At 36.7% G+C, this 27,799-nt stretch overlaps 2 protein-coding genes across 12 annotated transcripts in view; both read left to right on the top strand.

The window, feature by feature from the left end:
* Positions 1 to 12,719, top strand: part of LOC311280989 (inverted formin-2) — a 37,620-nt gene extending 24,901 nt beyond the window's left edge. For 2 of the 11 annotated variants that reach the window (XM_084393604.1, XM_084393606.1), the window contains exons 10-23: positions 661 to 722; positions 814 to 916; positions 1,882 to 1,967; positions 2,321 to 2,421; positions 2,941 to 3,011; positions 3,913 to 4,020; positions 5,136 to 5,206; positions 5,309 to 5,429; positions 6,222 to 6,386; positions 6,467 to 6,569; positions 7,670 to 7,816; positions 9,357 to 9,983; positions 11,198 to 11,251; positions 12,478 to 12,719. In XM_084393604.1, the coding sequence (XP_084249730.1) occupies positions 661 to 722; positions 814 to 916; positions 1,882 to 1,967; positions 2,321 to 2,421; positions 2,941 to 3,011; positions 3,913 to 4,020; positions 5,136 to 5,206; positions 5,309 to 5,429; positions 6,222 to 6,386; positions 6,467 to 6,569; positions 7,670 to 7,816; positions 9,357 to 9,983; positions 11,198 to 11,250 (1,818 nt within the window). In that variant the 3' untranslated portion in view covers position 11,251; positions 12,478 to 12,719. Of the gene's footprint in view, positions 1 to 660; positions 723 to 813; positions 917 to 1,881; positions 1,968 to 2,320; positions 2,422 to 2,940; positions 3,012 to 3,912; positions 4,021 to 5,135; positions 5,207 to 5,308; positions 5,430 to 6,221; positions 6,387 to 6,466; positions 6,570 to 7,669; positions 7,817 to 9,353; positions 9,984 to 11,197; positions 11,252 to 12,477 lie in introns of those variants that run through there. The other 9 variants (XM_084393601.1, XM_084393605.1, XR_014625759.1 and 6 more) reach the window with 6 other exon arrangements.
* A 2,669-nt stretch (positions 12,720 to 15,388) lies between these two features.
* adss1 (adenylosuccinate synthase 1) overlaps positions 15,389 to 27,799 on the top strand; it is a 15,720-nt gene continuing 3,309 nt past the window's right edge. Inside the window, exons 1-10 of the mRNA XM_084393613.1 lie at positions 15,389 to 15,658; positions 19,031 to 19,133; positions 19,691 to 19,753; positions 21,435 to 21,485; positions 21,601 to 21,667; positions 22,905 to 23,012; positions 23,084 to 23,165; positions 23,235 to 23,361; positions 24,667 to 24,821; positions 27,548 to 27,672. Of these exons, the coding sequence (XP_084249739.1) occupies positions 15,470 to 15,658; positions 19,031 to 19,133; positions 19,691 to 19,753; positions 21,435 to 21,485; positions 21,601 to 21,667; positions 22,905 to 23,012; positions 23,084 to 23,165; positions 23,235 to 23,361; positions 24,667 to 24,821; positions 27,548 to 27,672 (1,070 nt within the window). The 5' untranslated portion in view covers positions 15,389 to 15,469. The remainder of the gene's footprint in view (positions 15,659 to 19,030; positions 19,134 to 19,690; positions 19,754 to 21,434; positions 21,486 to 21,600; positions 21,668 to 22,904; positions 23,013 to 23,083; positions 23,166 to 23,234; positions 23,362 to 24,666; positions 24,822 to 27,547; positions 27,673 to 27,799) is intronic.

Raw genomic sequence — 27,799 nt, 5'->3', positions numbered from 1 at the left:
TAAATCACTCTGATATGATGATTCGATGATCAAGAAACATTTGATTATCAATGTTGAAAACGGTTCAGATTTTTGTGGTAAACTTTTTCAGGATTCTTTGATAAATAGAAAGATCAAAAGAACAGCATTTATTTGAAATAGAATCTTTTGTAACATTTATAAATGTCTTTACTGTCACTTTTGATACATTTAATGTGTCCTTGATAAACAAGAGTATTCATTTCTAACTTTCTTTCTAACCCTAAAGTTTTTTAATCGTAGTGTATAACGTTTGTGACACTGAAGACTGGAGTAATGATGCTGAAAATTCAGCTTTGATCACAGGAATAAATTACACTTGTTACACTGATTTACATTAGAATAATATTTTAGTTTTTACTGTATTTTCGATCAAATAAATGCAGCCTTGCTCCAGTTCATGAGTTGATTTTAAAAGCTAATAATAAAACCTTACAAATGTAAAACCAAAATAAAAAACAGCTCAAATGGTTTCGGCCGATGAACAAGTTTGTGAATCCCTGTTTTAGATTGAATCATCCCTGATGAAACGTTCACAATCAGAGCAGAAACATGAACTAAACTAAAGGGGTCGATTTTAATGTCATGAAAAACATTCATTGATTATTTTTGTTTATTTATTTATTTTCTTCTGTTTCTCAGATTTCCTTTATTGACGCCAAGAAGAATCTGAACCTGAATATATTTCTGAAGCAGTTTAAGTGGTAAGATCGGACGTTTCTGACTCATCATTGGTGTGTGTTTCTAAGATTATTGTGGCCAGACGTTTAAGATATTTGATTCCCTCCCAAACAGCTCTTATGAAGAGTTTGTGGCGATGCTGCAGAAAGGAGATTGTTCCAAATTTGACGTTGAGTCTTTGAAACAACTCGTGAAACTGCTTCCGGAGAAACATGAGGTACTTCCCAATAAAATGCACAATCGAAATGACAATTCACAAGTATTTCACATTCATAGACCTTGATGCGAATGAAAACAAGGCTCACAATCTTTGTTTTTTGTTTTTTTGTCCACTGGAAATGTTTAAAGTGCCCATATTATGTTTTTTTTATTTTTTATTTTTTTTATTTAAGACTTCTAGTTTTGTTTTAAAGTCTCCTACAACAGTGTGAGTTGCATGAACCACTAAGACTAGTCTTACAAGTTAGTCATCCAATTTTTTTTTTTCTTCAAGACTGTTCATAACTTTAAGTTAGTTACATAAATGCGTACACTGATACCGAACAGTAAGACTGATTACCCCAAACTAACTGCTAGTTGGTTATACTAGTTAAGACACTGTCTTAACATAATGGCTATCCAAGGTCAAAAACACTTTATTGTCCTCATAATCTCGACATAATCTCGATCAAGGATTCAGTCTCTCTAAGCTCCGCCTCTCTCAGAGCTGCTCTGCTCTGATTGGTCAGAAACCAAACGCTCATTATCATATCTGAATCTCAGCTCTTGATATACAGTGATTTGTACAGTAACGATGGCGTGGGTTTTACCGTTTTTGGACTTGCTTTGTTAGCAGAAAACAGCGTCTTCTCGACATGAACAACACGAGCCAAACTCTTCCAGTCTCAGATACACTACAGTGTTTGAGGGCGGGGCTAAGAGACGCTTCTTAATTTTAGGAGACAAAAACTCCATTTATCTTTGACCATTTACATTCACAAACTGCTTTTTTTACACCCTACATGAAGGTAATATCATAACCATAATATGGGCACTTTAATATATCTATTGATCAATTTACAGTACAACCCCCCCTGAACTGTCCTTCTGAGCTTCATTTGCATAATTTACATATGCAGTCCACTCTGGTCATGGTTAGTTAAGTGTTTTGCATTTGTAACTTTATTTCTTCTACTTCTCCAGATTGACAACTTAAAATCCTTTCAAGGAGATCCAGACAAACTGGCCAATGTGGACCGCTTTTACCTCTTATTGCTGGCTGTACCCTGGTAAAGATGCGTGAAAATCACCACGTACTGAAGTGTTTCAAATTCACACTTCCAGTATTATGCATGAGGCAGTTGTTATTGTTGTTATGATGATGTTGGCTTGATTAATAAGCTTAGACAGGGTTTCTTTTTCTTCTGTGACTGAATTTAAACAGTATCTCCGACCTAGAGCTTTAAAGCCACAACCACGTCAAACTGAAGTTCTTTGCTAACTGTGTAGAAATTGTTTAAAACATGCTAGGAAGCGTATACAGTTTCAGTCAAGGCTTTGACAAGCAAATTTAAACGTTTTTTTCCTGACTGACTTTACTTTCTAGTTGAGACTTGAGTTTGTCTTTATGTAACCATTACAGTTACCAGCTGAGGATTGAATGCATGTTACTGTGCGAGGAGACGCTGTCGGTGCTCGAAATCCTGAAGCCGAAGGTCGAGCTGGTGGAGGCGGCCTGTGAAAGTGAGTGTGTGTGTGTGTGTGTCAAGTAAATTAAGGCTCAAAAGACTATTAATATTCAGTAATATTAGTGATTTGATTGCATCTTTTGATCAGATGAGAGCAGAAACTGAATTGATCTGAATGAGTGTTGTCTTGTGTAAAGCTGCTTTACAGCTGATTTGAACTCGTTTCATAATTGATGAAATCTGCAACATTTAACAGTTATCTTCCCATTTATTAATGTGAAGCTGCTTTGACACAATCTGTATTTTATAAAGCGCTTTAGAAATAAATGTGGTGACTTGACAAACGTTCATAATGTTTTAAATGTCTAATACAACAGTCAAGGTGCAGTTTATATTAACATCTCGAGATCCGAAACATTCAGTGAGATCGTCATGCATCATATTTACACATGAGATGTTCATATTAAATGTTGCAGTCAATGCATTTGTTAATAAGTTTCACATTATTGTTTAATGTTTACTGTATTTCTAAGCGCACACAGGGTTAAAATGTGAAGTGTGTGTCGTCCCGCAGGTCTCAGGAAAAGTTCACTGCTGCCTAGTTTCTGCAAGCTCATCCTTGATGTTGGAAACTTCCTCAACTATGTAAGAAGAACGCAGTTAAAGTGCCCTATTGTGCTTTTTCAAATATATCTTCGTATATATCTGTGTAATAGCGCTGATTGTGAATGTAAAGGCTCTGCATATTGAGTTATTGTCTCGTAAAAGAAAGAATCGTTTCTGAACTGCCTGAAACGAGTCGTCAGTAATTCCAGTCTCACTTCCTGCTGAACCTGCGTAGGTTTGTAACTAATTAGCATAATGTTAGCCTCTGGTCTTGATTGGCTGAACAGCGTCTCTTGGCCCCGCCCTCAAACACTGTAGTGTATCTGAGACTGGAAGAGTTTGGCTCGTGTTCATGTCGAGAAGACGCTGTTTTCTGAGACTGATACGGTAAAACCCACGCCATCGTTACTGTCCGTATCACTGTGTGTCAAGAGCTGAGATTCAGATATGATAATGAGCGTTTGGTTTCTGACCAATCAGAGCCGAGCAGCTCAGAGAGGCGGAGCTTAGAGAGACTGAATCCTTGATGGAAGCGTTTCAGACACTGAGAGAAAAGAGCTGATGCTGTAGTGGAGATTATGAGGACAATAAAGTGTTTTTGATCTTGGATGCATGTGAACCTGTTTAAGGGACTCCAAAACAAGACTAGGAGTCTTAAAAATAGCATAATGGGGCACTTTAAAGAGTTTTATGTTCATAGAATTAATTATTGCCCAGTTTAGATGAATATTAAATGTGTACATTAAATCTGAAGGTCATGCATCAGTGATTGCCTGCATCTGTAGCCTTTGATTGAAATGTAAACTTGGACTATGTTGTGTGTCTCTGGGCAGAAGAGTCTGTGGCTGTAATGCCCATATCACCTTGGATACTCTCTGTTTTCTGTATTTAGTGTCTTAGTTCCATTTTTGTGAATTATTATTTTTTTCCTTTTTGCCAGGGAAGTCACACAGGAAACGCTGAGGGATTCAAGATTAGTTCCCTGTTGAAACTCACTGAAACCAAAGCAAACAAGAGTCGCATCACCCTCTTGCATCACATCCTGGAGGTACAGCAGATATAAGACAAATTAGGTCTGTCCATTTAACACGTTAATTTAATTAGTTGAAGCTTATAGAATACAGTTAGAGGGGTTAAAACGTATTCTACTTGAATGTAATATGCTCTATGACCCCAAATAAAAAAAATAAAAAAAAAGAATACAGTTAGAATGACCTTAAAATTCAAGATATCAGGGCAAAAAATATCATATGATAGAGCCTATAGTTACGGAGTATCACACGAGTGCTGTTCTCGTGCAAATGTGATGTTTATTGTACACAGCAGTTCAATACATTTAATATGGTGTTAATTTAGACACAATATCGTCTGTTTTTGCTTAATTTTGTCTAGAAAAGTATTACCTATAAAGCCAGAGCAGCGCACAGCGATGTTTCACTTCTGAATCAATCCTCATTTTGAGCGAATCAATCGTGTGAATCAATGACTCATTCATAAAGGGAGCCATTTACTTAATTCCTGAACGAATCAGCCGTTTGAACGAATCGAATGAATGAATGATTCAATGACTTACTCATTTAGATATTTGCTGCCACCTACTGGCAGTTTTAGTTTCATATTTAGAGTATAATTTCATAAATAAAATAAAAATAATATATTTAAAAAACCATTAAAGGTGAAAATTGTCCTCATCGCCCTCATGGCTGTTGAAGCCTGAAAGTTAATGTGTAATCAATTCTATGTTAAATCAAATAAAACATTTCTTTCTAAAGACTTAAGATGATCTTTTGGTGTGTTATTTCTCAGCCAAATTTGATGTGCAATTAATTAATCGGCACATCTTGTAATTAGATTTAAAAAAAATAAAATAATAATAATAATAGCTGGACAGCTGTAATTTAAATAACATGTATTGTCACAAGCGCAGTAATGTTCAATTTGGTGTTGGTTTATATTAGTAATGATATATTAGCAAGTGATTTGATCTTTGTGTGTGTCCTTGTTTGAGCTTGGCAGTATGAACTCTTTTATGAGGTCAGAATGACACGAGAGCAAAGTAAATTACCCTTATTTTGAGGAACTATTCCTGTTAAATGGCATCCTGTACTGCTGCTCCGCTCACACTGGGCTTTGTTGTGAATCTCTGCGTCTTGTGATTTCCAGGAAGCCGAGTTAAACCACCCAGAGCTGCTGAACCTTCCAGAAGACATCGAGGCCTGTGAGAAAGCGGCCGGGTAACACAACCGTTGTTCTCTGAGAGTGTGTGTGTGTCACGAGATCAGCGCTGTCATTTCAGTCTCAACTGCTGCTTTGTGTGTGTGTGTTTGTTCTTTCAGCGTAAATCTGGAGTCGATTCAGGCAGAAACAAATAATCTTCTAAAAAGACTAAAAGATGCAGGAAAAAAGGTGTCTTCATCAGTTGAGGACGTCAAGGAGCAGTTTTTAGGGGTTATTGAGGTAGAAACACTTTTATTTATTTATTTATTTATTTATATATATATTACAGTTTATGTAATATATTAAATAAAATAGTATATATATATATAAAATAGTCCCACTGCAGTTAATTTTATCCCTTAAAACTCATCTTTGGTAATCAAAATGACATTTTTTAAAGTCTCTCTGTGGTGAAAATCACGCTTTTAATGTTTATGTGTGTATGTGGTGTTTTTAATATGCTTTAACACAAACCATGTGTAATTCATAAGTCGACACCATTGCTGAGTATTTCCTCCTTAAAACTGCAGTGAACCAAAGACAGTCTCAAAAACACGCTTTGAAATCGCTGGTGTTTCTGACGTCACAAACTACCTTGTAACCAATCAGATCAACGTGTGATCGTCAACCAGTGGATCTCTGAGCTGAGCCCACAAGTGACGGGATTGGCTACATGCTTGTGACGTCAGAAACACCAGCGTGTTTTTTTTTTTTTTTTTTTTTTTTTGAGACTGTCTTTGGTTCACTGCAGTTTTAAGGAGGAAATACTCAGCAATGGTGTCGACTTATGAATTTACACATGCTTTGTCTTAAAGCACATTAATAGACATATAAACAACATTAAAAGCTGGATTTTCACCACAGGGAACTTTAATAAATTAAAATATGAAATTGTGAATACTGTATATTGCTTTCTATTTTAATATAAATAAATAAAAATGTAATCTATTCAACAAATCATAACTTGCTATCGTTTCTAACTATATGAATGTGCAGAGTCTGTCATCATGCTCTTTCCTGATGTCTCTGTAGAGGAACCTGGTGGCGTGTAAAGCTCTGGAGGAGCGCTTTACCAACATCGACAGCAGGAAAGGTGACCTGGCTCAGTATCTCTGTGAAGACGTGGTTCAGCTCTCGCTGGATGAACTCTTCAGCACCCTCAAGACCTTCCGCCAGCTCTTCCTCAAAGCCTTAAAGGTCTGTGACTTCAGTGGCTTGTTCCTGACACAGACATCATGAAATTACCTGAGCACCAATTAAACTCTTCCTTCCTGTAGGAAAACAAGATCCGTAAAGAACAAGCTGCCAAAGCCGAGAAAAGAAAGCAGCAGCTGGCGGAGGACGACTCCAAGAGACAGAAGGGGGAAGATGGGAAGATAAGTGAGTCGTTCATCTAATTAGCCAACGCATGTCCATTTATTGTGTTTGTATTATGTCATGGCGTTCAGACCAGACATCATTTACTCTGCTGTGACGCTGTAGATTGAGTGTGTTCTTCAGTCTCAGCGGTGGAAGAATACAGGTGTTCAAGAACCGGTAATGGGAGCAGATGTTATACATTCACTTCTAGTCTTTGCAACCCCCAAAAAAGCTAATAATTACTAAATAAGCTTTTCTGGATACATATTTCCACCATGAAATAAAAAATACAAAAAGGTAATTTATTTGTGACTTTCTCAGAGTTGTGAGAGAGAGAAAAAATCCACTGTGAGAAAATTGTCGGAAGTTTGAGATATTAAAATAATTTTTTATTATTATAAAATTATAAATTACTATGTGATGGAAACAAAAAAATGAATTTCGAGATGTAAACTCAGAATTCCGAGAGGGGAAAAAAACGTTGGGATTGCGAAAAAACGTCTGATTTGACCCTTCGCAGGGAGTTTGATTGACAGGCGATCTGACCAATCATAATCCACCATTTTTGTCCGCCAAAGCAGTCAGGAGAGTTAGTAGATTAACGATGGAGGATTTGAACTTGAGAAACGGAGAGTACTGACGTCTTTCCGCGGTTAAAACAACATTCCTTCTGATGTTCATTCATGTTTATTTGATGCTATAAATGAACTAGAAGGAAGAGGAGATCGGTTCACGAGCGGCTTTAACTGAGCGATCTGTCAGACTCATTAAAGAGACACAAAACGCTATTTATTGTTTACATTTCTTTAAAAAATGACCAAGGGTGAGACTTTGTTTCATATCAAAAGTACCCTGGTGTGTGCTGTCTCAGTGTGTTGTCAGTGTCCTCTCTGCTCCGCAATGTGTGTTTCACTGCGTGAGAACATTGTGTGTGTGTGTGTGTGTGAGAGAGAGGCGTGGCTTGTCGGACATAGCAACAGTAACTAAAGGGGGCGGGTCTTCGCGAACGGTCAATTGAGTCATAATTCTGTTTTTCCGTGTTTTTCTTTTGCTTTTGTTCTGTGGTGGAAACAAGCTTCCATATGTTCCCCCAACCATAACAAACGTGTTTGTGTGTGCAGTCAGGAGAGGGCCTGTGCCGCAGGACGACGGCTGCATCATCGATCATCTCCTGGCGGACATTCGAAAGGGTTTCCATCTGAGAAAGACCAGGTGCGAAACGGAAAGTGCCCCTTCTAGTGAAATGCATAGGGCTACGGCACCGTCCGGTAAGAACATGACCCCGTCAGGCTCTCCACCGGCTCCAATGCAAAAGTCTCAAACGCATCTGTTCGTTCCTCTTCAGGCTTGTGCGCTGCTGTCTATAGTGAGTGGATTAAAGGGGAAGACTTGATCTTCTGAGTTTATTGAATGATGAAAACAGACTGTAACTTTCACTGCAGTCCAAAAAGAGTTTTAATTGAAACTAATACAAGTTTCTGACATGATTACATCATCATGTGACCCCTTTAAAGTAAAAGCGTGTTTGCTTGTCCAGTCACTTATAGAGTCGGTGCGCGAGCAGAACGTTTAGACTTTTGGGATTCGAGCCAGATTCCTCACGTCAATCGGCCAATCGGCTTTGCTGCTTCTCCTCTTCGCTTCTGATTGGTGGTTTACAGCTGCCAGTGATACTAAATGCTTCATTGTTAACAAACATGCATGTAAAAGAATGTAAAATACAAGCTGTAAAATGCAAAAGGGTAGTTGACATATTTGTTTTTGTTTTTTCAACATTAAGTTTAGGTCAACATATGCATGTTCAAAGTATTATATTTAAATCTTATATATAAATGAATTCACCTTTTTTTTTTTTTGTTACGAAATCGCTAATATGAATAAGTGCATAAAAACCCAGCGGTTTTCCCATCAAAAATAAGTTCGGTGTAACATTTGAAAGTAAAGAAATTCAGTTGTACTTTTAAAAACATGATTTCTTTTTTCTGAATTGTTAATTTTTGTTGTCTTGTTTTTTGTGTGTGAAATATTACAATTGTAATATTTCATATTTTGCATTTCTTATTATCTTACAGTAATTTTAAAGCAAACATTTTAAAGCAAAATCAAAAAGTGTTAATGTAATTTATTATAGTTTTATTTTTTTATTTTTTTACAGGGCTGCATGATTAATTAAAATAAATCAAAATCGCAATATGGCTGCATTAAAACCCTGCCTTTTTTCCGTCAAATTAAGTTTGCAAATGGAGAAATTGACAAATATATGTATTTGTTATATTATCATTCTTTATTTGTATTTTTTTAAATACTTGATTTTTACAGCCAAATATTAGTTTGTTTTATTTAGTATTTTTTTTTTATTTGAGTCATATTGATAATCACAAACAAGCACCGCAAGCCTGGTGCTATATTTTAAATAGCATTTTAAAACACAATCACAATTTTTATAAAAATCGTGATTAGATGTATTTTATTTCCCCAAATCATGCAGCCCTGCCTCTTCCTTCACTAGTGCATCAACAGTCCTGCAGTGAGACACATCTGTGGAAGCTCTACTATTACATGTAGTCGCTCGATTTATATTCATAAAACTGCATGTGCAATAATTATTTTTAATTGAGGAGTGCGTCCCACCGCAGGACACTGATGTCAACTACCCAAACACAAGCTGTACGCTGCATGTGAACTTAAGTTATACTCTGCAGAAAAAGTTTTGTATGTTTTTGTAAGCCGACCCAAAACGCTGCTTTGCTTCATGCTGACGTCTCCATGCTCTAGTCCACAAACCCATCTCTTCTCCTCCCGAAGCAGCAAGTGTCAAGTCTGTCGAAGAAGAAGCTGGATCGTCTGTGGTCGAAACCCTGGACTCCACTCCAGAAGATCCGGGCAAAAGTTGCGGCACCAAACCCAGAGATGAAGCCTCTCCGCTGGGTGACGGTGAACCAGAGCGCCTTCCTTCAGACGTGAAGGAGCTTCAGTCACCCGAGACCATCACTGCGATCAGCTCCACCGCCACTGATTCACCACTGAACCTGTGTGAGAGCACCAGAACTGAGGACACACCAGCTCACGAACAAAGTCCAGTACATCAGCCTGACGCCTCACCCAGCCTTACACATCCACAACATCTGAACCATAATGCCAATAACCTCAGGTCTATGGATGATGATTCTGCACCAGTAAATGCAGCTGACCCTTTAAACGCTACTAACGCTCATACTGGCCCGAGAGCAAGCAGCGAATGCGATGAGAATAAAGACACATGTGTGGGCGACCCGCTTCAGTCGAGTAACGAGTCGTCGGGAAACGGTGTCGAGACTCATGATGTAGTAGATGGGACACCACAAGCCCCGCCCACTCCTCCTGTAGGCCCCGCCCACCAGAACCCTGAGAATAAGAAACATTTCTTCCAAAGAAACAAAAAAAGCAGTAATGAAGGTAATCTATTCATGTGTGTAATAAAGCTGGTGTGTTTCAGCACTGCTGCTTGAAGATGAAGTGTCCAATGTGTTTTTAAAACATTTGGTGTGCAAACACCGTAAATATTTACTTCATGAATAAAATATTTACAGTTACTGTTTATAATATTTAGTGCTGGGCAACGATTCATCGCATCCAAAATAAAAGTTTGTGTTTACATAATATAAGTGTGTACTGGCTATAATTATTGTGTATAATATAAGTACGCACGCATGTATACATGTAAGAATTTTTTTATATATATATGCAAATATTTCTTACATTTTTATGCGTGTGTGTGTGTGTGTGTGTGTATATACAAAATAATTATACACAGTACACACACACATTATGTAAACACAAACTTTTATTTTGTATGTGATTAATCGTTACCCAGCACTAATAATATTTTAATGTTTAACGTCAAGCTGCTGGGATAATTCTGGAAAATTCTGAAATTTTCCTGCCGTTCACAATCCCAGATATTTTACTAATTGTTTGAATGTCATGAAAACACGTTCAGGTCACATTTCAGCCCAAGATCAAAAGAAAATGGCTATTAATTTTCAAAAATCTAAAATTTTATGCATATTTTAGTTATTTACAATCAGCATAAAGCACTACATATAGCATACTCTATTGAAATATGTCAAAAATACATTTAAATATTAATAGTTTTTCATATTTACTATATATATAATGTATTATATTTGTAGAATTTAGTAAATTCAAACTAAAAATTAAAAAAAAATTCCGCTTTTTTAAATTGTCTATTTTTATTTAACAATACATTTTATTTATATATTTATATATATATATATATATTATTTATATATATATATATATATATATATATATATATAATTTTAATACATTTTAGAAATTTTTTCAAATAAAATAAAGATCCTCTCCCCTAAATAACATAATGTCACAATGGAAAAAATGAATCATTGTTTTAAAAACGCTTTTGATTTTCGGTTGAAATGATTTTCTGGACATGTTTTTGAATTCTCATTAAAAAAAGACAACCGATGACAATTCCTGCAACGAGTTTCATTAACGCTCGTTCTGGCTGAATGTGTGTGTTCTGCTTTATATAGTCAGATGTGTGTATCTGGCATTAGTGCTGTAGAGCCTCGAAGTGAATGTCAATCATTTCTTCAGCGTGTCTCTTTCTCTTTGACTCTCTGAAGTCGAGGGTAACAGAGGCAATGGACGCTCTAAAAAGGCTTGTGTGTTGCAGTAAGGTAGGAGACCTGAGCAGGACTTCTGCTCGAACCCGCCGAGTCGACCTCTAACCCCAGACTGCTGACCCGTCCTGTCATTAACATCTGTCTCGTGGGGTCTCTGTGTTCTCAGGGCTCGTCTCTGGCCCCTCAAATAAACTTTCTCTGGTTTGTCCTGGACAGAATCATTTGTTTGTCTTGTATAAATCAGTTTTTGTCTCAAAACTGAATCCATTCCTTTGTGTTAACAAAGATCTCTCTGTTGTCTTAAAGGGGCTGTGTGTAGAATCCAGAAACCCTTGTCTTTAGTGCCACCGGTGGCCATTCAGTGAACTGCAGCAGCACTTTAAATTTGAGATATATATATGTATGTGTATATACTAGCGTTCAAAAATTTGGAGTCCTGAAAGAGTCTCTTCTGCTCAACAAAGCTGCGTTTATTTGATCAAAAATACAGTAAAAATAATGAAATATTATTGTAATGTAAAACCGCTGTTTTCAATGTGAATATACAGTAAAGTGTAATTTATTCCTGTGATCAAAGCTGAATTTTCAGCATCATTACTCCAGTCTTCAGTGTCACATGATCCTTCACAAATCACTCTAATATGATGATCTGATGCTCAAGAAACATTTGATTATCACTGTTGAAAACAGTATTTTTGTGGAAACGTCATACATTTAGTTTTTCAGGATTCTAGTCTAAAAGAACAGCATTTATTTTAAATAGAATCTTTTGTAACGTTTATAAATGTCACTTTTGATCAATTTGACGCATCTCTTAATTATCTCAGTGTATATTTATGTAATTGGTTCAATATAGCAGCGTTAAGAGTGTAAATCACAGCGAAATGATTGTTTATTGACTGACAGTAAATGATTGACAGAGCGTGAAGAGTTTGACCGTTCTGCTCAGTTTATCTGTGACCTTTGACCCGCCGTGTTTTAGGGTTTCCATCCAGACTAAACTGGGGTTTTAATCTGTGAAGTGGGCAGGATAAGCAGAGCAAATAGTTTAGAAATAAGTTGTTTTGCTGAATATCACACAAGTAACATGTATATGAAAACTGTTTTTGGGGTTTTAGTTAGAACTAAAACAAACTAATTTATTTTTGGTTTCCATTTGTATTTCTGTATTAACCCCTTCAGTAAATGACCACAATCACTCGACCTTGGCGGTGTTAAAGTTTCTTATGCTGATTTCCTCTGCGTTTAAACTTGTTCTTTATTTCCTCCACACGTTTCAGGAAGCTCCAGGAAAAGGAGAACCAGAGGGAGACGGAAGAGTTGAGCGTGTTCCCGCCGTGATCCCGTTCTCCCGTCGGATCGGCCGGCTCCGGGAACATGCGTGTGACGTACTTTAAAGGCCTGAAGTGTTTTTAAATGCTAAATCTTTAGATTTGACCAAACTATTTTAAATATTTGCTCACTGTAAGATGCATTTATGATACTTCCAAAAAACGTTGTTTGCACACCAGATCATTTGGAGGAGAGAGAGAGAAAAAAATGAACCCAGTGTTTCTGAAACCTTTAAAATAAATTGCTGTTCACTAAATATTGCTCTGAATGTAACCTTTATATGTAATGAATGTGTTTGGCATAAAGTATTAGTTCATTCTTATATCAATTCTAAAATATTTCTGTAATAGGCTAATATATCTCGGCAGAAGTGATAAGATTATATTTTACGCTTGCAGTGGTTGAGCTGGACTATTTAGTATCTTTTGAGTGTGACTTTCATATTGATGTCAGGATGTATTTTCATGTATGAGGAGAAAATATCTAAATTATAAATAAAATGTTTAAAAAAAAAAGGTGTTTGAGGCTTGTTCATTGGTTTGACATTCAAGTTCACATTTGTTGCCATTTGAAATGCATTCAGATTTAAATTAAAGATGTTGTTATTTCGCCCTTGATCACACGCCTTCCAAGCCCCGCCCCCAAAGACATGTCAGCCTATCAAAACTCAGCAGTTAAGAACGCACAAAACAATCTCAACTCTTCTCTTTCTGTTTACAGAATTACTACAGATAGAATTTACATTAGTTTACAAAAGTTTTATTATCGTTTCCCAGAAACGTCATATCTCAGTGAAGCTCCGCCTACTTCCCCGCCCACTCACCAAACACGTGATCGTCATTGGACGTGTTGTGATGAAGCACATCAAAACACAGATATTCATCATGTAAATATCAATTTCAGTGATATCTGTCAGCACATGATGTGGTTACTTGCATGAAACCAGCATTATCAGCTGATGTCCTATCACATGCTCAAGCTAAACTTAAAAGAAACCCATCAATAGTTCATTGTAGTGGCTTCGTAACGCAATAAAAGCACGTCGACTGCGCATGCGCTGTCTTCAGACGGGCTCTGTGGATCAGATCCCCGAATCCTCTTTGGGTTATTTTTAAATATCTTATAAGAGACATGTGCTTGCTTACATTGTATAATTATATAATTTAATTTGTATAATTAAATCTATGAACTCCAAGCATACAAAAAAAATCTGCTTTAGCGATCTCTATCTGCCGGACTCGCACATCCGCCATGTTTGTAGTTTTTTTTACACTTTTTATTCGTGTTTGTAGTTCTAATCGAATCTCTTCTAACCGTTAGGAGCACTTCGTATTCTAACCGGAAAAAAATAGACCATCTTTGGAATAGGCCTACTCAATTCAACATACTACGATTTGGGACATTGATTATAATTTCCAATACTATTTAGGACGGATAGTATGAGAATTGGGACGCAGCATCTGATCGCTGTCCAGTAAATCATCATCGAATGCGATTGGTTTATTCTAACCAGCGGTGAGAAAAGTAACGTGTGTCACATGACGGGAGCCGACTCTCTGCAGCGCCATAGACAGTTTACACCGAGTTATGACGCAGGAAAACTTTACTAGATGTTGAATTGAACATCAGCAGTGAATGTGAGAAGTATTACTACTACCTAACAAGTTCCAAGCCGTTTCGTCCCGCCCGGATCTGAAGCATCGAGCTCTGCCTCTTCAACCCGCGCCGTGATGTTGGGGAGTCGACTCCAAAAGATTCGATTCGTCGACTCTCAATAGCCCTTGTGTCGGAATCGACTCCAGGACAGGAATCGACTACCAGTTGTCCACATCGGACAGTGTCTGCTTCCCGTAGTGTTTGCATGCTGTACCACAGCTGAAGTGAAATAAATGCAATATTTGTCAAATACACAGTCTTTTCAGAGACATTTTCATTAAATGCTTTATGTAGGCTACTGCTGAATACAGCGTCTGTCTGTACAAGAATAAAGTTCAACATAAGTCTATACTATCAATGATCTGGGGTCTACATTGTTTTTATCAGTTTTATTTTGATAAACATGACACAATATATCATCATGACTACATGAAAAGAGCGTTTACACACCAAATCTGCAAAACCACACACCAATTCTTGGCCTTCGACTAAGTTTTCAATTTCATAAAACACTTTTTGCAAACCACAACACACAATTCTCTATGTAACGCATAAAAATCTATCTTGATTTCCTTTTTCAAACACAACCTATCAAAACACCACTGCCTCACACACACTCCTCACATGTGCAAACACACATTGCTTTACTGAACACCAACCAATCATATGACTTTAGAATAGGCCTTAATAGGCCAAAGGTCGAGTAAGTTATAGGTTTTTCCAAACCAATAACTACCAAACTCGAGTTATAAGTTTGGTTTCAATCTTGCTTTTGTGTTTACCGTGAATTTTTCAACATCTCTCTGCTAATTACTTTAAATCTTGTACAGAAATGTACATAGAAGATCAAGAAAAACGAGCTAGGTTTTGAATAACTGTGTATATGATATATCCTAAATATAATATTATATGGCAAAAGTGTTTGCAACGTAAGACAAATGTTTGCTTTTGTGATGTGTTTGTGGTATTTTGAATGCAGTGCTTCATTTTGCAAGAGATGTGAGGCATTTTGAATTTTGTGTGTGCAGTTCTTGGATTTGTGTGTAAACTTTTGGAAAATAAGAGGCAAAGTTTTGAAAACGTGTGTATCAAGCAGTTGGAAAAAAAACTGTAAAAGCAAATAGAGTCGAGACGTAAACATTAGGAGTCGGAGTCGACTCCAACATTAGGAGTCGGGAATCGGAGTCGACTCCACAGAACCCTGATTCGAACACCTCCTCGTCTATGAGCGGCTGAGCGCGCGGATGACAGCTGTCATTACACTGGTTCCTCAGGACTCTCATCATGTCTCAGGGCTGGTCCGGGAACGACCACAAGAGCTACTCGAACCCGCCGACGGGCGCCTTGAAACGGGCGAGAAACGACTCTGGGAACAAAGTGTCGGTGGTTCTGGGCGCGCAATGGGGAGATGAAGGCAAAGGCAAAGTGGTTGATCTACTGGCCACCGAGTCCGACATCGTGTGCAGGTGTCAGGTAATACAAGAAAAACTGAATCATAAATCACACACAACTTTATCGGTAACTTTTTCGATGAAATAGGCTATATAACGATTATTAATGTAATTATACATAAAATTGGTTTTACTAAATTGATTACATATAATCAATATGTTTTTTTAATAATATTTTAAGTCAATAACAAATTTAATAGGTACCACTACATATAACGATGCTAAAAATACTTTAATATGTAGCCTAATAAACTAATTAATATAGTTATCAGGAATATTATGAATTCATATAGAATGTAATTATAGCAAACTGTCGTGCTTTTTAGTTAAATTCAATATTCTAACTTAATATATGCTGAATATGTCATATCTCAAGTTCATATAAATAGCCTGCAACTGAACTGAGCATGAATACAGATAAGAAATATGTTTATTGGACAGAAATAAATTATATATATATGTAAAACAACATCACTTTTAGCCATATTGTATTAAGGGACTTTTTACTGTAGGATTTTTACAGTTAAAAATACAAAATAAAAAACTCTAAACTTGGTTAAGGTATTTATCTGACAAAATTATATATATATATATATATATATATTGTCCAATAGACATATTTATTATACATTTTTATGCATGCTCAGTTCATTTGTATTTTCATAAACATGAGATGTGATGCATATATCTTGTTGTTGTTTGTGTCTTTACTTTGATAATGTTAAGACTTTATGTTTTGACAATGTTTTGGCTTTAGTTTAGATCATGCATTTGAGTTCATGGATGTTTCTGCATATTCAGAGAGAATTCTGACAAACTGTTGACAAACCCTAATCAGTGTAAATCTAATCTGAAAATGAGTGTCAGAATCTCAGACTCATTATCATTATTAATCACATTACATTGCATTATATAGTATGAAGTATTCTGAACAATCCGTGGCTGCTCAGGCCAGTCTTTCTTTCATGCCGCTGTGAGTCTGTAGTCACTGAATGTCAGTCCCAGAATTCCTCTCTGGTCACATTCCCGGCGTTCCTGGACATGTGAGAAGGGCACGACTCCGGATAGAGGATCAGACCCGAGGCGTGCGTTCTGCATTGGACTCGGTGTGTCTGAGAAAAGGCCAAGCCGACCGTCTGGAAGCTCCTGGAGTCGCATTTCCAGGTCTCGCGATTGTAAATTTGGAGCTAGAACCTTTAAGTTGTTGATGAGGTTAAGTTTCTGTTGACTGCGACAGATAATAATGCAGCGCATGACAAACTGCCAGCATTATGTTGTCCGTCATACAAAGACATTATGATGAACTCGTGCAAATACAAGAGAGAAGCGAGCAAATGTTAAGTTGTAGTCGATGTATGCCGTGTTTTTCTGCATATAGTCCAATAAAACCTGCTATTGCCTTTTTTACCAAATCATTTTGTCAGATAAATACCTTTACGAAGTTTAGAGTTTTTTATTTTGTATTTTTAACTGTAAAAATATTACGGTAAAAAGTCCCTTTAATACAATATGGCTAAAAGTGATGTTGTTTTTAATGACGATTAAGCCATCGGAAAATGAGAAAATATTTAATATTTTTTAAATATTGTAAATATGAGCGAAGACAAAAACTCTAAACTTGGTAAAGGTATTTATCTGACAAAATTTACTATATGGACTATATGCAGAAAAACAACAAGTATACATTGACTACAACTTAACATTTGGTCGCTTCTCTCTTGTTTTCATCATAATTTCTTTGTATGACAGACAACATAATGTTGGCAATTTGGCATTATTATCACAAATAAAACTATTGACAACTACGCAATATGTTGACAAAATCATTATGAAATTTATAATAATATTTGAATATACTGTAGGGTAAATATGTCAGGTTTCCTAGGTTGGACATCATTGCCACTACTGTATATACAGGGAAAAGCTATAATAGATCAAACTATGGCCTAAAATTAACACTCGCCAAATGCGAGTAAAAATGCTAAATTAGCATGAAAGCCGCGTCTCAGACAGCGCGCGAACACTAAACTGAGCTCTTTCACGTCTTCTTGCACGCGAGCGGACAAATTCACACAATATTATGTCAAAAATAACGAGTATCCTAGTAAACATAGTCGATTATGTCTTAAGTGAACGTAAACAGTTGAGAAAGTAAACGTGTATCAGTATATTAGATCAGTGCATTCGCTCTTAAAGGGACAGCAGCCTAATATTCCTGCAGCTGTCTGTGATTATAATGTTAATCAAACAACAAACGACAGAGGCAATCACACACCGCTCTCGAATGAATAACTTTTTAAATTTAGTAAGGATTAATTAATAAGGATGTTTACTTTATACAGTGAAGACTATGCAGTGTTATTTTACATTTGGTTACTTTATTACATTTCTGTACCTGAAGACTACTATTAGATCTACCTGAAAAGCACTTCATTTAATAAAGTTAATAAAATGTATTTATTTTTGTAAATACATTTATTTAATTTGTATTTTTGTTATATTGTATTTATTTGTGCTTTTGCTTGCAATTGGATTATTTATTATATTATACCGTAGTTAAGCTAGTATTATACCGTAGTTAGGCTAGTATTATACCGTAGTTAGGCTAGTATTATTCCGTAGTTAAGCTAGTATTATACCGTAGTTAGGCTAGTATTATTCCGTAGTTAAGCTAGTATTATACCGTAGTTAAGCTAGTATTATACCGTAGTTAAGCTAGTATTATACCGTAGTTAAGCTAGTATTATACCGTAGTTAGGCTAGTATTATTCCGTAGTTAAGCTAGTATTATACCGTAGTTAAGCTAGTATTATACCGTAGTTAGGCTAGTATTATTCCGTAGTTAAGCTAGTATTATACCGTAGTTAAGCTAGTATTATACCGTAGTTAGGCTAGTATTATTCCGTAGTTAAGCTAGTATTAAACCGTAGTTAAGCTAGTATTATACCGTAGTTAGGCTAGTATTATACCGTAGGTAGGCTAGTATTATACCGTAGTTAGGCTAGTACTATACCGTAGTTAGGCTAGTATACCGTAGTTAAGCTAGTATTATACCGTAGTTAAGCTAGTATTATACCGTAGTTAGGCTAGTATTATACCGTAGCTAGGCTAGTATTATACCGTAGTTAGGCTAGTATTATACCGTAGTTAGGCTAGTATTATTCCGTAGTTAAGCTAGTATTATACCGTAGTTAAGCTAGTATTATACCGTAGTTAAGCTAGTATTATACCGTAGTTAGGCTAGTATTATACCGTAGTTAGGCTAGTATTATACCATAGTTACCATACACTTCTTTCGCTCTGTGTGATGATGCTGGTGTTCAGTTTATGTGTTAAAAGATCACAGCAGACTTTAATCCCAGTGCGGTTTTCCTGTTTTCCTGTCACTCCACAGGGAGGGAATAACGCTGGCCACACAGTGGTCGTGGATGAGAAAGAATATGATTTCCATCTTCTCCCCAGTGGAATAATCAGCACCAAATGTGTATCATTCATCGGTGAGAACGAGAATATCGTGTTGCTCTTGACATATGTGTGACCCTGGATCACGAAACCAGTCACGAGTCGCACAGGTTTATTTGTGGCAATAGCCAACAGTACAATGTATGGGTCAAAATGATCCATTTTTCTTTTATGCCAAAAATCATTAGGATATTCAGTGAAGATCATGTTCCATGAAGATATTTAGTAAATTTCCTACCGTAAATATATAAAACATGTATTTCTGTGAGTGAATGCTGCACAATCGTGATCATAAATGAACAACTTTAAAGGAGATTTTCTCAATGTTTCGATTTTTTTGCTCCCTCAGATTCCAGATTTTCAATAGTTGTGTCTCAGCCAAATATTGTCCTATCCTGACAAACCACACATCAATGGAAAGATTATTTATGCAGCGTTATATGATGCATAAATCTCAATTTAAAAGATTTGACCCTTGTGACTGCTTTTGTGGTCCAGGGTCTCATATAAGATGGAATCTGCTATTTTCCGAGATGATGAAGTGTAAGCGGTGTAGTTTCTGTAAAGGTGACGCGTGTGTGTTCATCCGCAGGGAATGGCGTGGTCATTCATCTTCCAGGATTATTCGAAGAGATTGACAAGAATGAGAAGAAAGGTAAAGAAAAGAGAGACACAGATTATTGCAGAAGTGAAAGCAGCTTCAAGTTATAGACGTTTTATACTTATATAAGAAAATATACTGAACTAAACTTTTTTTGTCATAGCGATTAATCACGATTAATCGCATCAACATAAAAGTTTGTAAATATATTTGTGTGTGTTTGTGTGTCTATATATATATATATATATATATATATATATACAATAGTGAACATTTGAAGTGGATCAAAACCTTTCATCAAAGTTATACATGAATTTTGAACAATTGCCGTTCTAGAACTTTTTTGATCCACTTCAAATGTTGACTACTGTATACACACACACACACACACACACACACACGTATATTGTAAACTTTGTTAGATACGATTCATTGTGATTAATTGTTTTGACAGTACTACATTTTTTATTTGATAAAAAAAATAGACTCTAAAATTGCTAAAAAATCAAAGCTATTTGTCTGACCATGTTCCAAATTTGAAGTCTATATCACAAAAAAGATTTTAAAGTACGGTTTCCATGGAAACGCAATGTCCGATTTCAGAGCTGTTTTCACGGGGTGAATTTTGAGTGTTTAAACTTTCGAATGACCTAATTTATTATGATTGCTAAAAAATGTGATCGGGTAAAAATGGCAATAAAAAAGTGTCCCGCTACTAAAACATGCTAGCAACATGCTAATTCATGCTAGCAATGTGCTAAGACATGCAAGCAAAATGTTAAATAATACTAGCAATGTGTAAAAACATGCTAGCGATGTATGCTAATTCATGTTAACAATGTGATAAGACATGATAGCAAAATGTTAAACATGCTATCGGCATGCTAATTCATGCTAGAAACATGTTAAATCATACTTGCAATGTGTTAAAACATGCTAACGATATTTGCTAATTCATGCTTGCAACGTGCTAAAACATGTCAGGAATGTGTTAAAACATGTTAACAGCATGCTAATTCATGATATCAATGTGCTAATTCATGCAAGCAACATGTTAATTAATGCTAACAAAATGTTAAAACATGCCAGCAACATGCTTAATCATGCTAATTCATTCTAGCAATGTACTAAACAAAAACAATTTTTTTATATAAAATAGACTCTAAAATTGCTATAAAATCAAAGTTAAAAACCAAGCTATGTTCCAAATTTGAAGTCGACCAAAAGAGAAAGGTTTTAAAGTAACAAACTTTAAAAGTAATTTTAAAGAAAGAATATTTAAACACAATATTACATTTTAAAGCGGTTTTCATAAGGTGAATTTTGACTGTTATTATGATTGTTAAAAAATATGATTCGGGAAACAAAATTGCAAAAAGTGCTTCATAATGCTAGCAATGTGCTAATTCATGTTAGCAACATGCTAATTCATGCTACCAACATGCTAAGGCATGCTAGCAGTATGCTAATTCATGCTAGTAATGTGCTAATTCATGCTAGCAACATTATAAAAAAATGCTAGCAACATGTTAAATCATACTAGCAATGTGTAAAAACATGCTAGTGATGTGTGCTAATTCATGTTAGCAACGTGTCCCGCTACAAGACAATGACAGTTAACATGTTAACAGACCAGACTTACACAAAGCCTGTTTACTAGATCAGTTCCATTCATTATTCATGGATTTATTCTATTCACACACAGGAATAATTTGTTTTTTTCTTACATGATAAGGGCTGAAAGGATGGGAAAAAAGACTGGTCATCTCAGATCGGGCTCACATTGGTAATATCATTTATAACTATAAATAATAGTGTTTTTTTTAGATATATTGAATACTGTGATGGTGGAAAATACATATAATGGAAAAGGATCTTCTGATTCCATGTATTTCTGTCAGTATTTGACTTTCATCAGGCCGTGGACGGACTTCAGGAGGTTCAGAGACAAGCTCAGGAAGGAAAAAAGTAAGTTGTGCTGATGGTTTGGTGCTGGTTTGGTGCTGAACTAGCTGGTGGACCAACAACCATTCTGTTCAAGGCACTTTCCATAAATAGACTTTTTTGTAGTGATGTAAAGTAAACTATTATCCATCATAAAATTAACCTAGTATCAAAAGTAGGTCATTTTAGATCAATCAAATGTCCGAATCCTCCCTTAAAATGGTGATTTTGACCCGTCTCACTTCAGCTTCTTGATCAAACATATGCTTTAATAACTTCATGTACATTTTATTATTATGTTGGCTAGGCTGGAAAATCAAAACTACGTTAAATTCCATAGACTTCCATAGAGTTCAAAACATTTATACAATAACTCTAATAGAGTAAAGCTTCATCCACCAAGTATCTATCACTAGCATGAATTAGCATGTTGTTAGCATATTTTATCATGTTGCTAGCATGAATTATCAGGTTGCTAGCATGTTTTAACATGTTGTTAGCATGATTAAGCATTTTGATTGCATTTTTAACGTTGCTTGAATTAATTAGCATGCTGCTAGCATGTTTTAGTACATAGATAGCATGATTTAACATTTTGCTAAAATGTTTTAACACATGCTAGCATGAATTAGAACATTGCTAACATGTTTTATCTCATTGCTATCATTATTTAGCATGCCAATTAACATGTTAATTAATTCTAGCTATGTACTAAAACAAGCTAGCAGCATGCTAATTAATGTTTACAATGTGTTGAACGTACTAGCAACATGCTACAAATATGCTAACAAATGTAAAATAATACTAGACACATACTAAGACGTGATAGCGACATGATAAAACATAGAAGGGAAGTTTATAAAACTTTTCACTTTTTGGTCTTTGTCAAGCCAACATAAAAGTTTGTTACAACGAACTTTACTTTCTACATTAACTTAATTTCTTTAGTTATTGTTCATTTTTAGAAGAAAACGAAATCGCACAAATCAAGGTTTCACACCGTATTCAGTCCTGTAGTTTGGTATAAAAGGTTGCAAATATTGCAGATGTATTGAATTAATAATAGTAATGATAATACATTGTATTTATAGTGAAGCTTTATTATACTAAGTGCAACAAACATCAATAAATAAATGCAAAAAAAAAAAATTGGTTTGAGGTTGATGATCAACATTCTGACCTTTAAAAACATCGTTTTTAATAGCTGTTGTTGTCCTATAGTGTTTCTGCTGATTGTAACCGTGTTTATGTTTGTTCACAGCATAGGAACGACTAAGAAAGGCATCGGACCCACGTACGCCTGTAAAGCATCTCGCACCGGGCTTCGCATCTGTGACCTGATGGCAGACTTCAGCGAGTTCTCTACGAGGTAAATGATCTTTCTAATGCAGGTGATATCAGTGATCAGCGATCATCTTGAACTGCTCTGTTCTCCTGAAGGGTGAAGAACCTCGTGCTGCAGTACCAGTCCATGTATCCCACCCTTAAAGTGGACGTGGAGAGCGAGCTGAAGAAGCTAAAGGTCAGTTAAACCGGAGACGCTCGCGGTGTGTGTTACGCCGGCGTCTCTGATCCGCTCTCTCTCCTGCAGGACTTCGCCGAGAGGATCCGACCTCTGGTCAGAGACGGGGTCTATTTCATGTATGATGCAATTCACGGACCCCCGAAGAAAATCCTGGTGGAGGGGGCGAACGCTGCTCTCCTTGACATTGACTTTGGTAAGAACATGCGCCGCTTTGTGTTTGGGACTTGGGAAGATGTCAGATTTAAAGAGGACCTATTACCCCCATTTACAGAGTCTTGATTGTGTTTTTATTCTCTACTAGAACAGGTTTTCCTGCTTGAATGTTGATTATTTTCCTCATATTCTCCATTGTTGCGGCTCCTCTCTTCCCAGTCTGTCAGTAACGCTCTGTTTACTTCCTGTCTCTATGAAGCCCCTCCTTCTGAAAAGCACACTGTGCTCTGATTGGTCGGCTGGAGCAGTGTGTTGTGATTGGTCGAGCACTTCGAGTGTGTTTGGGAAATGTCCCGCCCCTTACCATAACCGCCAGTTTCAACACTTCAGATTTTTTAAAGTCGACATTTATGTGTTTTAATTTGAGTCGCTGATGACGTCATTAATGAGTCAACAAATAAAAAGCCTGAACTTCGAGCTGAGACTGAACGCGGGTCACCTTGTGACACAGCTCTGCCCACACGGCTATTGCTCCTACGATTTTATCAGTTCTTCTGTCTTTGGGTCGTTATATTTCTCACAGATTTGAACTCGTTCTAAATCAGATACAGATAAAGTAGCACAGTAAAAGATTACATTTATATGACTGCGTTAGTGTGAGAGCGAACAATTGCATGTGAACTGATTCTACCTGTCTGCTTCTCTCTAATTATATTAAAGCTGTGGGTTTTAGTTACTAAGAAATATATGATATAACTTTTCAGTTTCTAAGCTATTTTATTGATTAGTCTCAGAACAGTGTTGACTACATTTCTGCGCTACTGTTTCTGTGCGCGCGATCTCCGTGTGATGTGCGTTACAATGTGTGTGCGTTTAGGACGGCGATTAAATTGCCTGTACAATAAGCTGTGTAAATCCTGCATTTTCACGATATATTTTGAGCATCCAGATGGTATAATCAAAAGTGGACTTCAAAGATTTCTTATCCTGTTACGCCCTCTATAGGCCATGATCAGCGACTAGTCGCCGTCAAGCTTAAAGCATCATTAAAGTCGACTAGTCTGTGCAGACTAGTCCCCTACTACTAACTACTACTAACTAACTCAACCAGGCCCCGCCCCTTTATTCTGCATATGCATTATTATAATGAGGAATATTGTGACGTGTTCGTTCCCGGAAGAAACTCAAGACTTCAATGGAGGCGTTTCAGGGAGTTCAGAAACACTGACACTGATATAGAGAATAACTGGAACTTTTTCATGATCAAACTGCAACATTACACACTAAAGAGAGATGAACAAAGCAAAATTGGTCCTCTTTAAATGGTTGTTTGCCTTCCTTCCAGGAACGTACCCATTCGTGACATCGTCCAACTGCACCGTGGGTGGCGTGTGCACCGGCCTCGGCATTCCTCCCGCAAACATCGGAGATGTGTATGGAGTATCAAAGGCCTACACCACTAGAGTCGGGATAGGAGCCTTTCCCACAGAACAACTCAATGTAAGAGTCGGACTGAAACTGGACACTTGTTATCATAGTTAAAGGGGTCATATAATGGCATTTTTGTACAAGCTAATATGATTCTTTAGGGTCTAAATTAAAAGTTTGTAATATACTTTAATTAAATATTCTCATTAGTATTGTAAGAAAACACTAATTTTACCTGGTCAAGAACAGCTCTGTTTTCAGCACGCCGTTTAAGTGCATGTGTCTTTAAATGATAATGAGCTTTGCTGACCCCGCCCCTCTGTTCTGTGCGGACACCGTTAGTAATAATAACACAATAACCATAACGCGTTGTTCATTATTAACGTGGGATTATGAATTATATTGAGAACATCGTACATAGAAAACATGCCGTAATGTACCCTGAGTGTAAACAGCCGCATTCATCGTGAAGCGTGCAGCAAGCCATTTGCAAAGGTTAGTATAAATATTAATATAAAGGTTAATAAAACGTTACACTCACTTCTTCTTCTGGAGGTGCAGCAGGAACACGAATAGTTGGTGCCGATCCTTTTTTCAGGAGCAGCTTCTTAGCAAAACCAGCTTTATAACGTTACTGACCCTCGTTTGTAAAGCAGTCTGGTGTGTGAAATGATTCGCGCAAACATGAAAGCATTGACGTTGATCGTGGGGAATATTCCCTTCGAAAACAAACTCAGCCACTGCGTCTTCAGCGGTTCGGATTTAGGAACATCAAAATGACTGTGTTCCTTATTACAACCAAGAACAGAACACCACAATCGCTTAGACGCCATTCTGCTCATAGACAGTGCTCCAGCGTATCAATAATGACTGGTCCGGTCCGCGCGGACTATGATTGACAGCTCGCTCACGAGCTTGTGTTGAAACGCTGCTGTCAATCAACAATCGTGGGAGGGGCGTCCGACCGTGTGACGTCACAAAATCAAACGGCTTGATTTGAGATGGGGGAAAACATAACACTGGATGGATTTTTATCATTTTATGATGGTTGTGTACAGGCACTGCCAACACACATTTCAGTACAATCAACTTGTTAAAGTGCATGTACCATTATACCCCCTATGGTACCCCATTATGACCCCTTTAACAAATGTAGGGCAGGGCTTGCTTTTGTCCGTGGGGAATAGCAAAGTAAACTTTGAGCTTCGGACTCACGATATGTCAAATTGCCCGGCTTGGTGAGTATTCGCTTAAACAACATTGGTTATGTCTTAAGTAAACATAAACAATTGGGAGATAAGTTTCGTGTGTATCAGTATATTGGATCCGTGCATTCGGTCATTAAAGGGATACTTCAACGATTAGCATTAAGCTTTGTATCAGTAGAAACCCGGTAGTATTTTCGAATGTGTCGTGTGAATTCGAGTGGCAGAAACACTGAGTGGCAGAAACACTGAGTGGCAGAAACACTGATCAACTCATCAATTAAATATTTACCATCGTATATTCTGCACAATTGGATGTTTTTAAATAAACACTGACATAAAATTACACAAGTTTTAGGGCTGGATGATATGATGATATATATAACATTGATATAAGTGATCACATGGATTTAGACCTATATTGTATTCATATAAAGCGTTCAAAGGCACATTGGCTTTATGTATTTCCCAGACGTTGAAATCAGGCTCATATGACTGCGTATCACTGACTGCATGTCAATATCCATGATCACTGGATCTGTGGTGAGTTGTAAGGATCACTATATCGAGTCCAACCTTTAGTTTAAACTGATAATCATTTGTTTTACTCGTGTTTTCACAGTTTCTCCTGTTAAATCCAGTCACTCAGTCGACTCTCCATTAAGAGTTGATAATTCATGATCATTTTTATAGGCCTACTTAAAATACACTGCTGGTAAGATACACTGATCTGTATAATGATGTTCTCTATATATATCAGTGGTGAGAATATTATTATTCCGGTATCGGTGATGATATCAGCCATAACTGCTTCCAGAATCAGATATTAGTTCATAAACAGATGTTATTATATTAGTTCATAACAGATATAAGATATTAGATATTATAAAATATTAGTTCATAAACACTGTGTTCATATGGACCTGTGGACTAAAGCTGAAATAGAGTCAAACACACTCAGGCTTTGTGTGTCTTTCAGGTCCAGAGGTCATATTTCCCAACGCTGCGAGAACATGTTCATAACCGTAACGAGTCTCTCTCTCTGCACTGAAAACAAGTATAAAATAATTATGATGTTTTAAATGTTTCTGAGAGTCTCTTCTGCTCATCAAGGCTTTGTTTATTTGATCAAAAATACAGTAAAAACAGTTCAATATTATTACAATGTAAATCAGCTGTTGTCCATGTGAATATATAGTAAAGTGTAATTTATTCCTGTGATAAAAGCTGAATTTTCAGCATCATTACTCCAGTCTTCAGTGTCACATGATCCTTCTGCCACTCGGTGACGTCAATGCATTCCCTCTATTGATTGGATGGTTGTGGTTTGCTATTGGCTGATCTTATGTGAGTGACAGGTTGCCCCTCCCACATGCAGATGCTGCAAGAGGAAGTTATTCTGATTCAAGATGATGAGGAACATGAATTTTATACTGCAATAATCCATAAAAAAATTGAATTGTCCATTTTGATTTCATTGTGACTTTTAGTATCAACTTTGTCTCGAATCCTACATTAACATCTGACTTCAGCAACACCTGAGATCTGGTTTGTGATGACCTCTGCATGACCTCTGACCTGTGTTTGTGTCAGGCCATAGGTGAGCTTCTGCAGACCCGAGGTCACGAAGTGGGCGTGACCACAGGCAGAAAGAGACGCTGTGGTTGGCTGGACCTGGTTATTCTCAAATACGCTCATATGATCAACGGATTCACTGGGTGAGTCTCAGTCTGTGTATGAGTGTGTTCGGTAACATACTGAACTATACTGAATACTATTTTTAATGTTATGTGATATAGTGTGGAACACAAGGGTGCCGCACAAGTGCTGAAAAGTGAAGCCAAA

The sequence above is a fragment of the Rutilus rutilus genome (assembly GCF_951802725.1).
Source record: "Rutilus rutilus genome assembly, chromosome: 21".
Classification (NCBI taxonomy): Eukaryota; Metazoa; Chordata; class Actinopteri; order Cypriniformes; family Leuciscidae; genus Rutilus; species Rutilus rutilus.
Note: the sequence above shows the minus strand (reverse complement) of the source record. Positions and strands in the feature narration are given on the sequence as shown.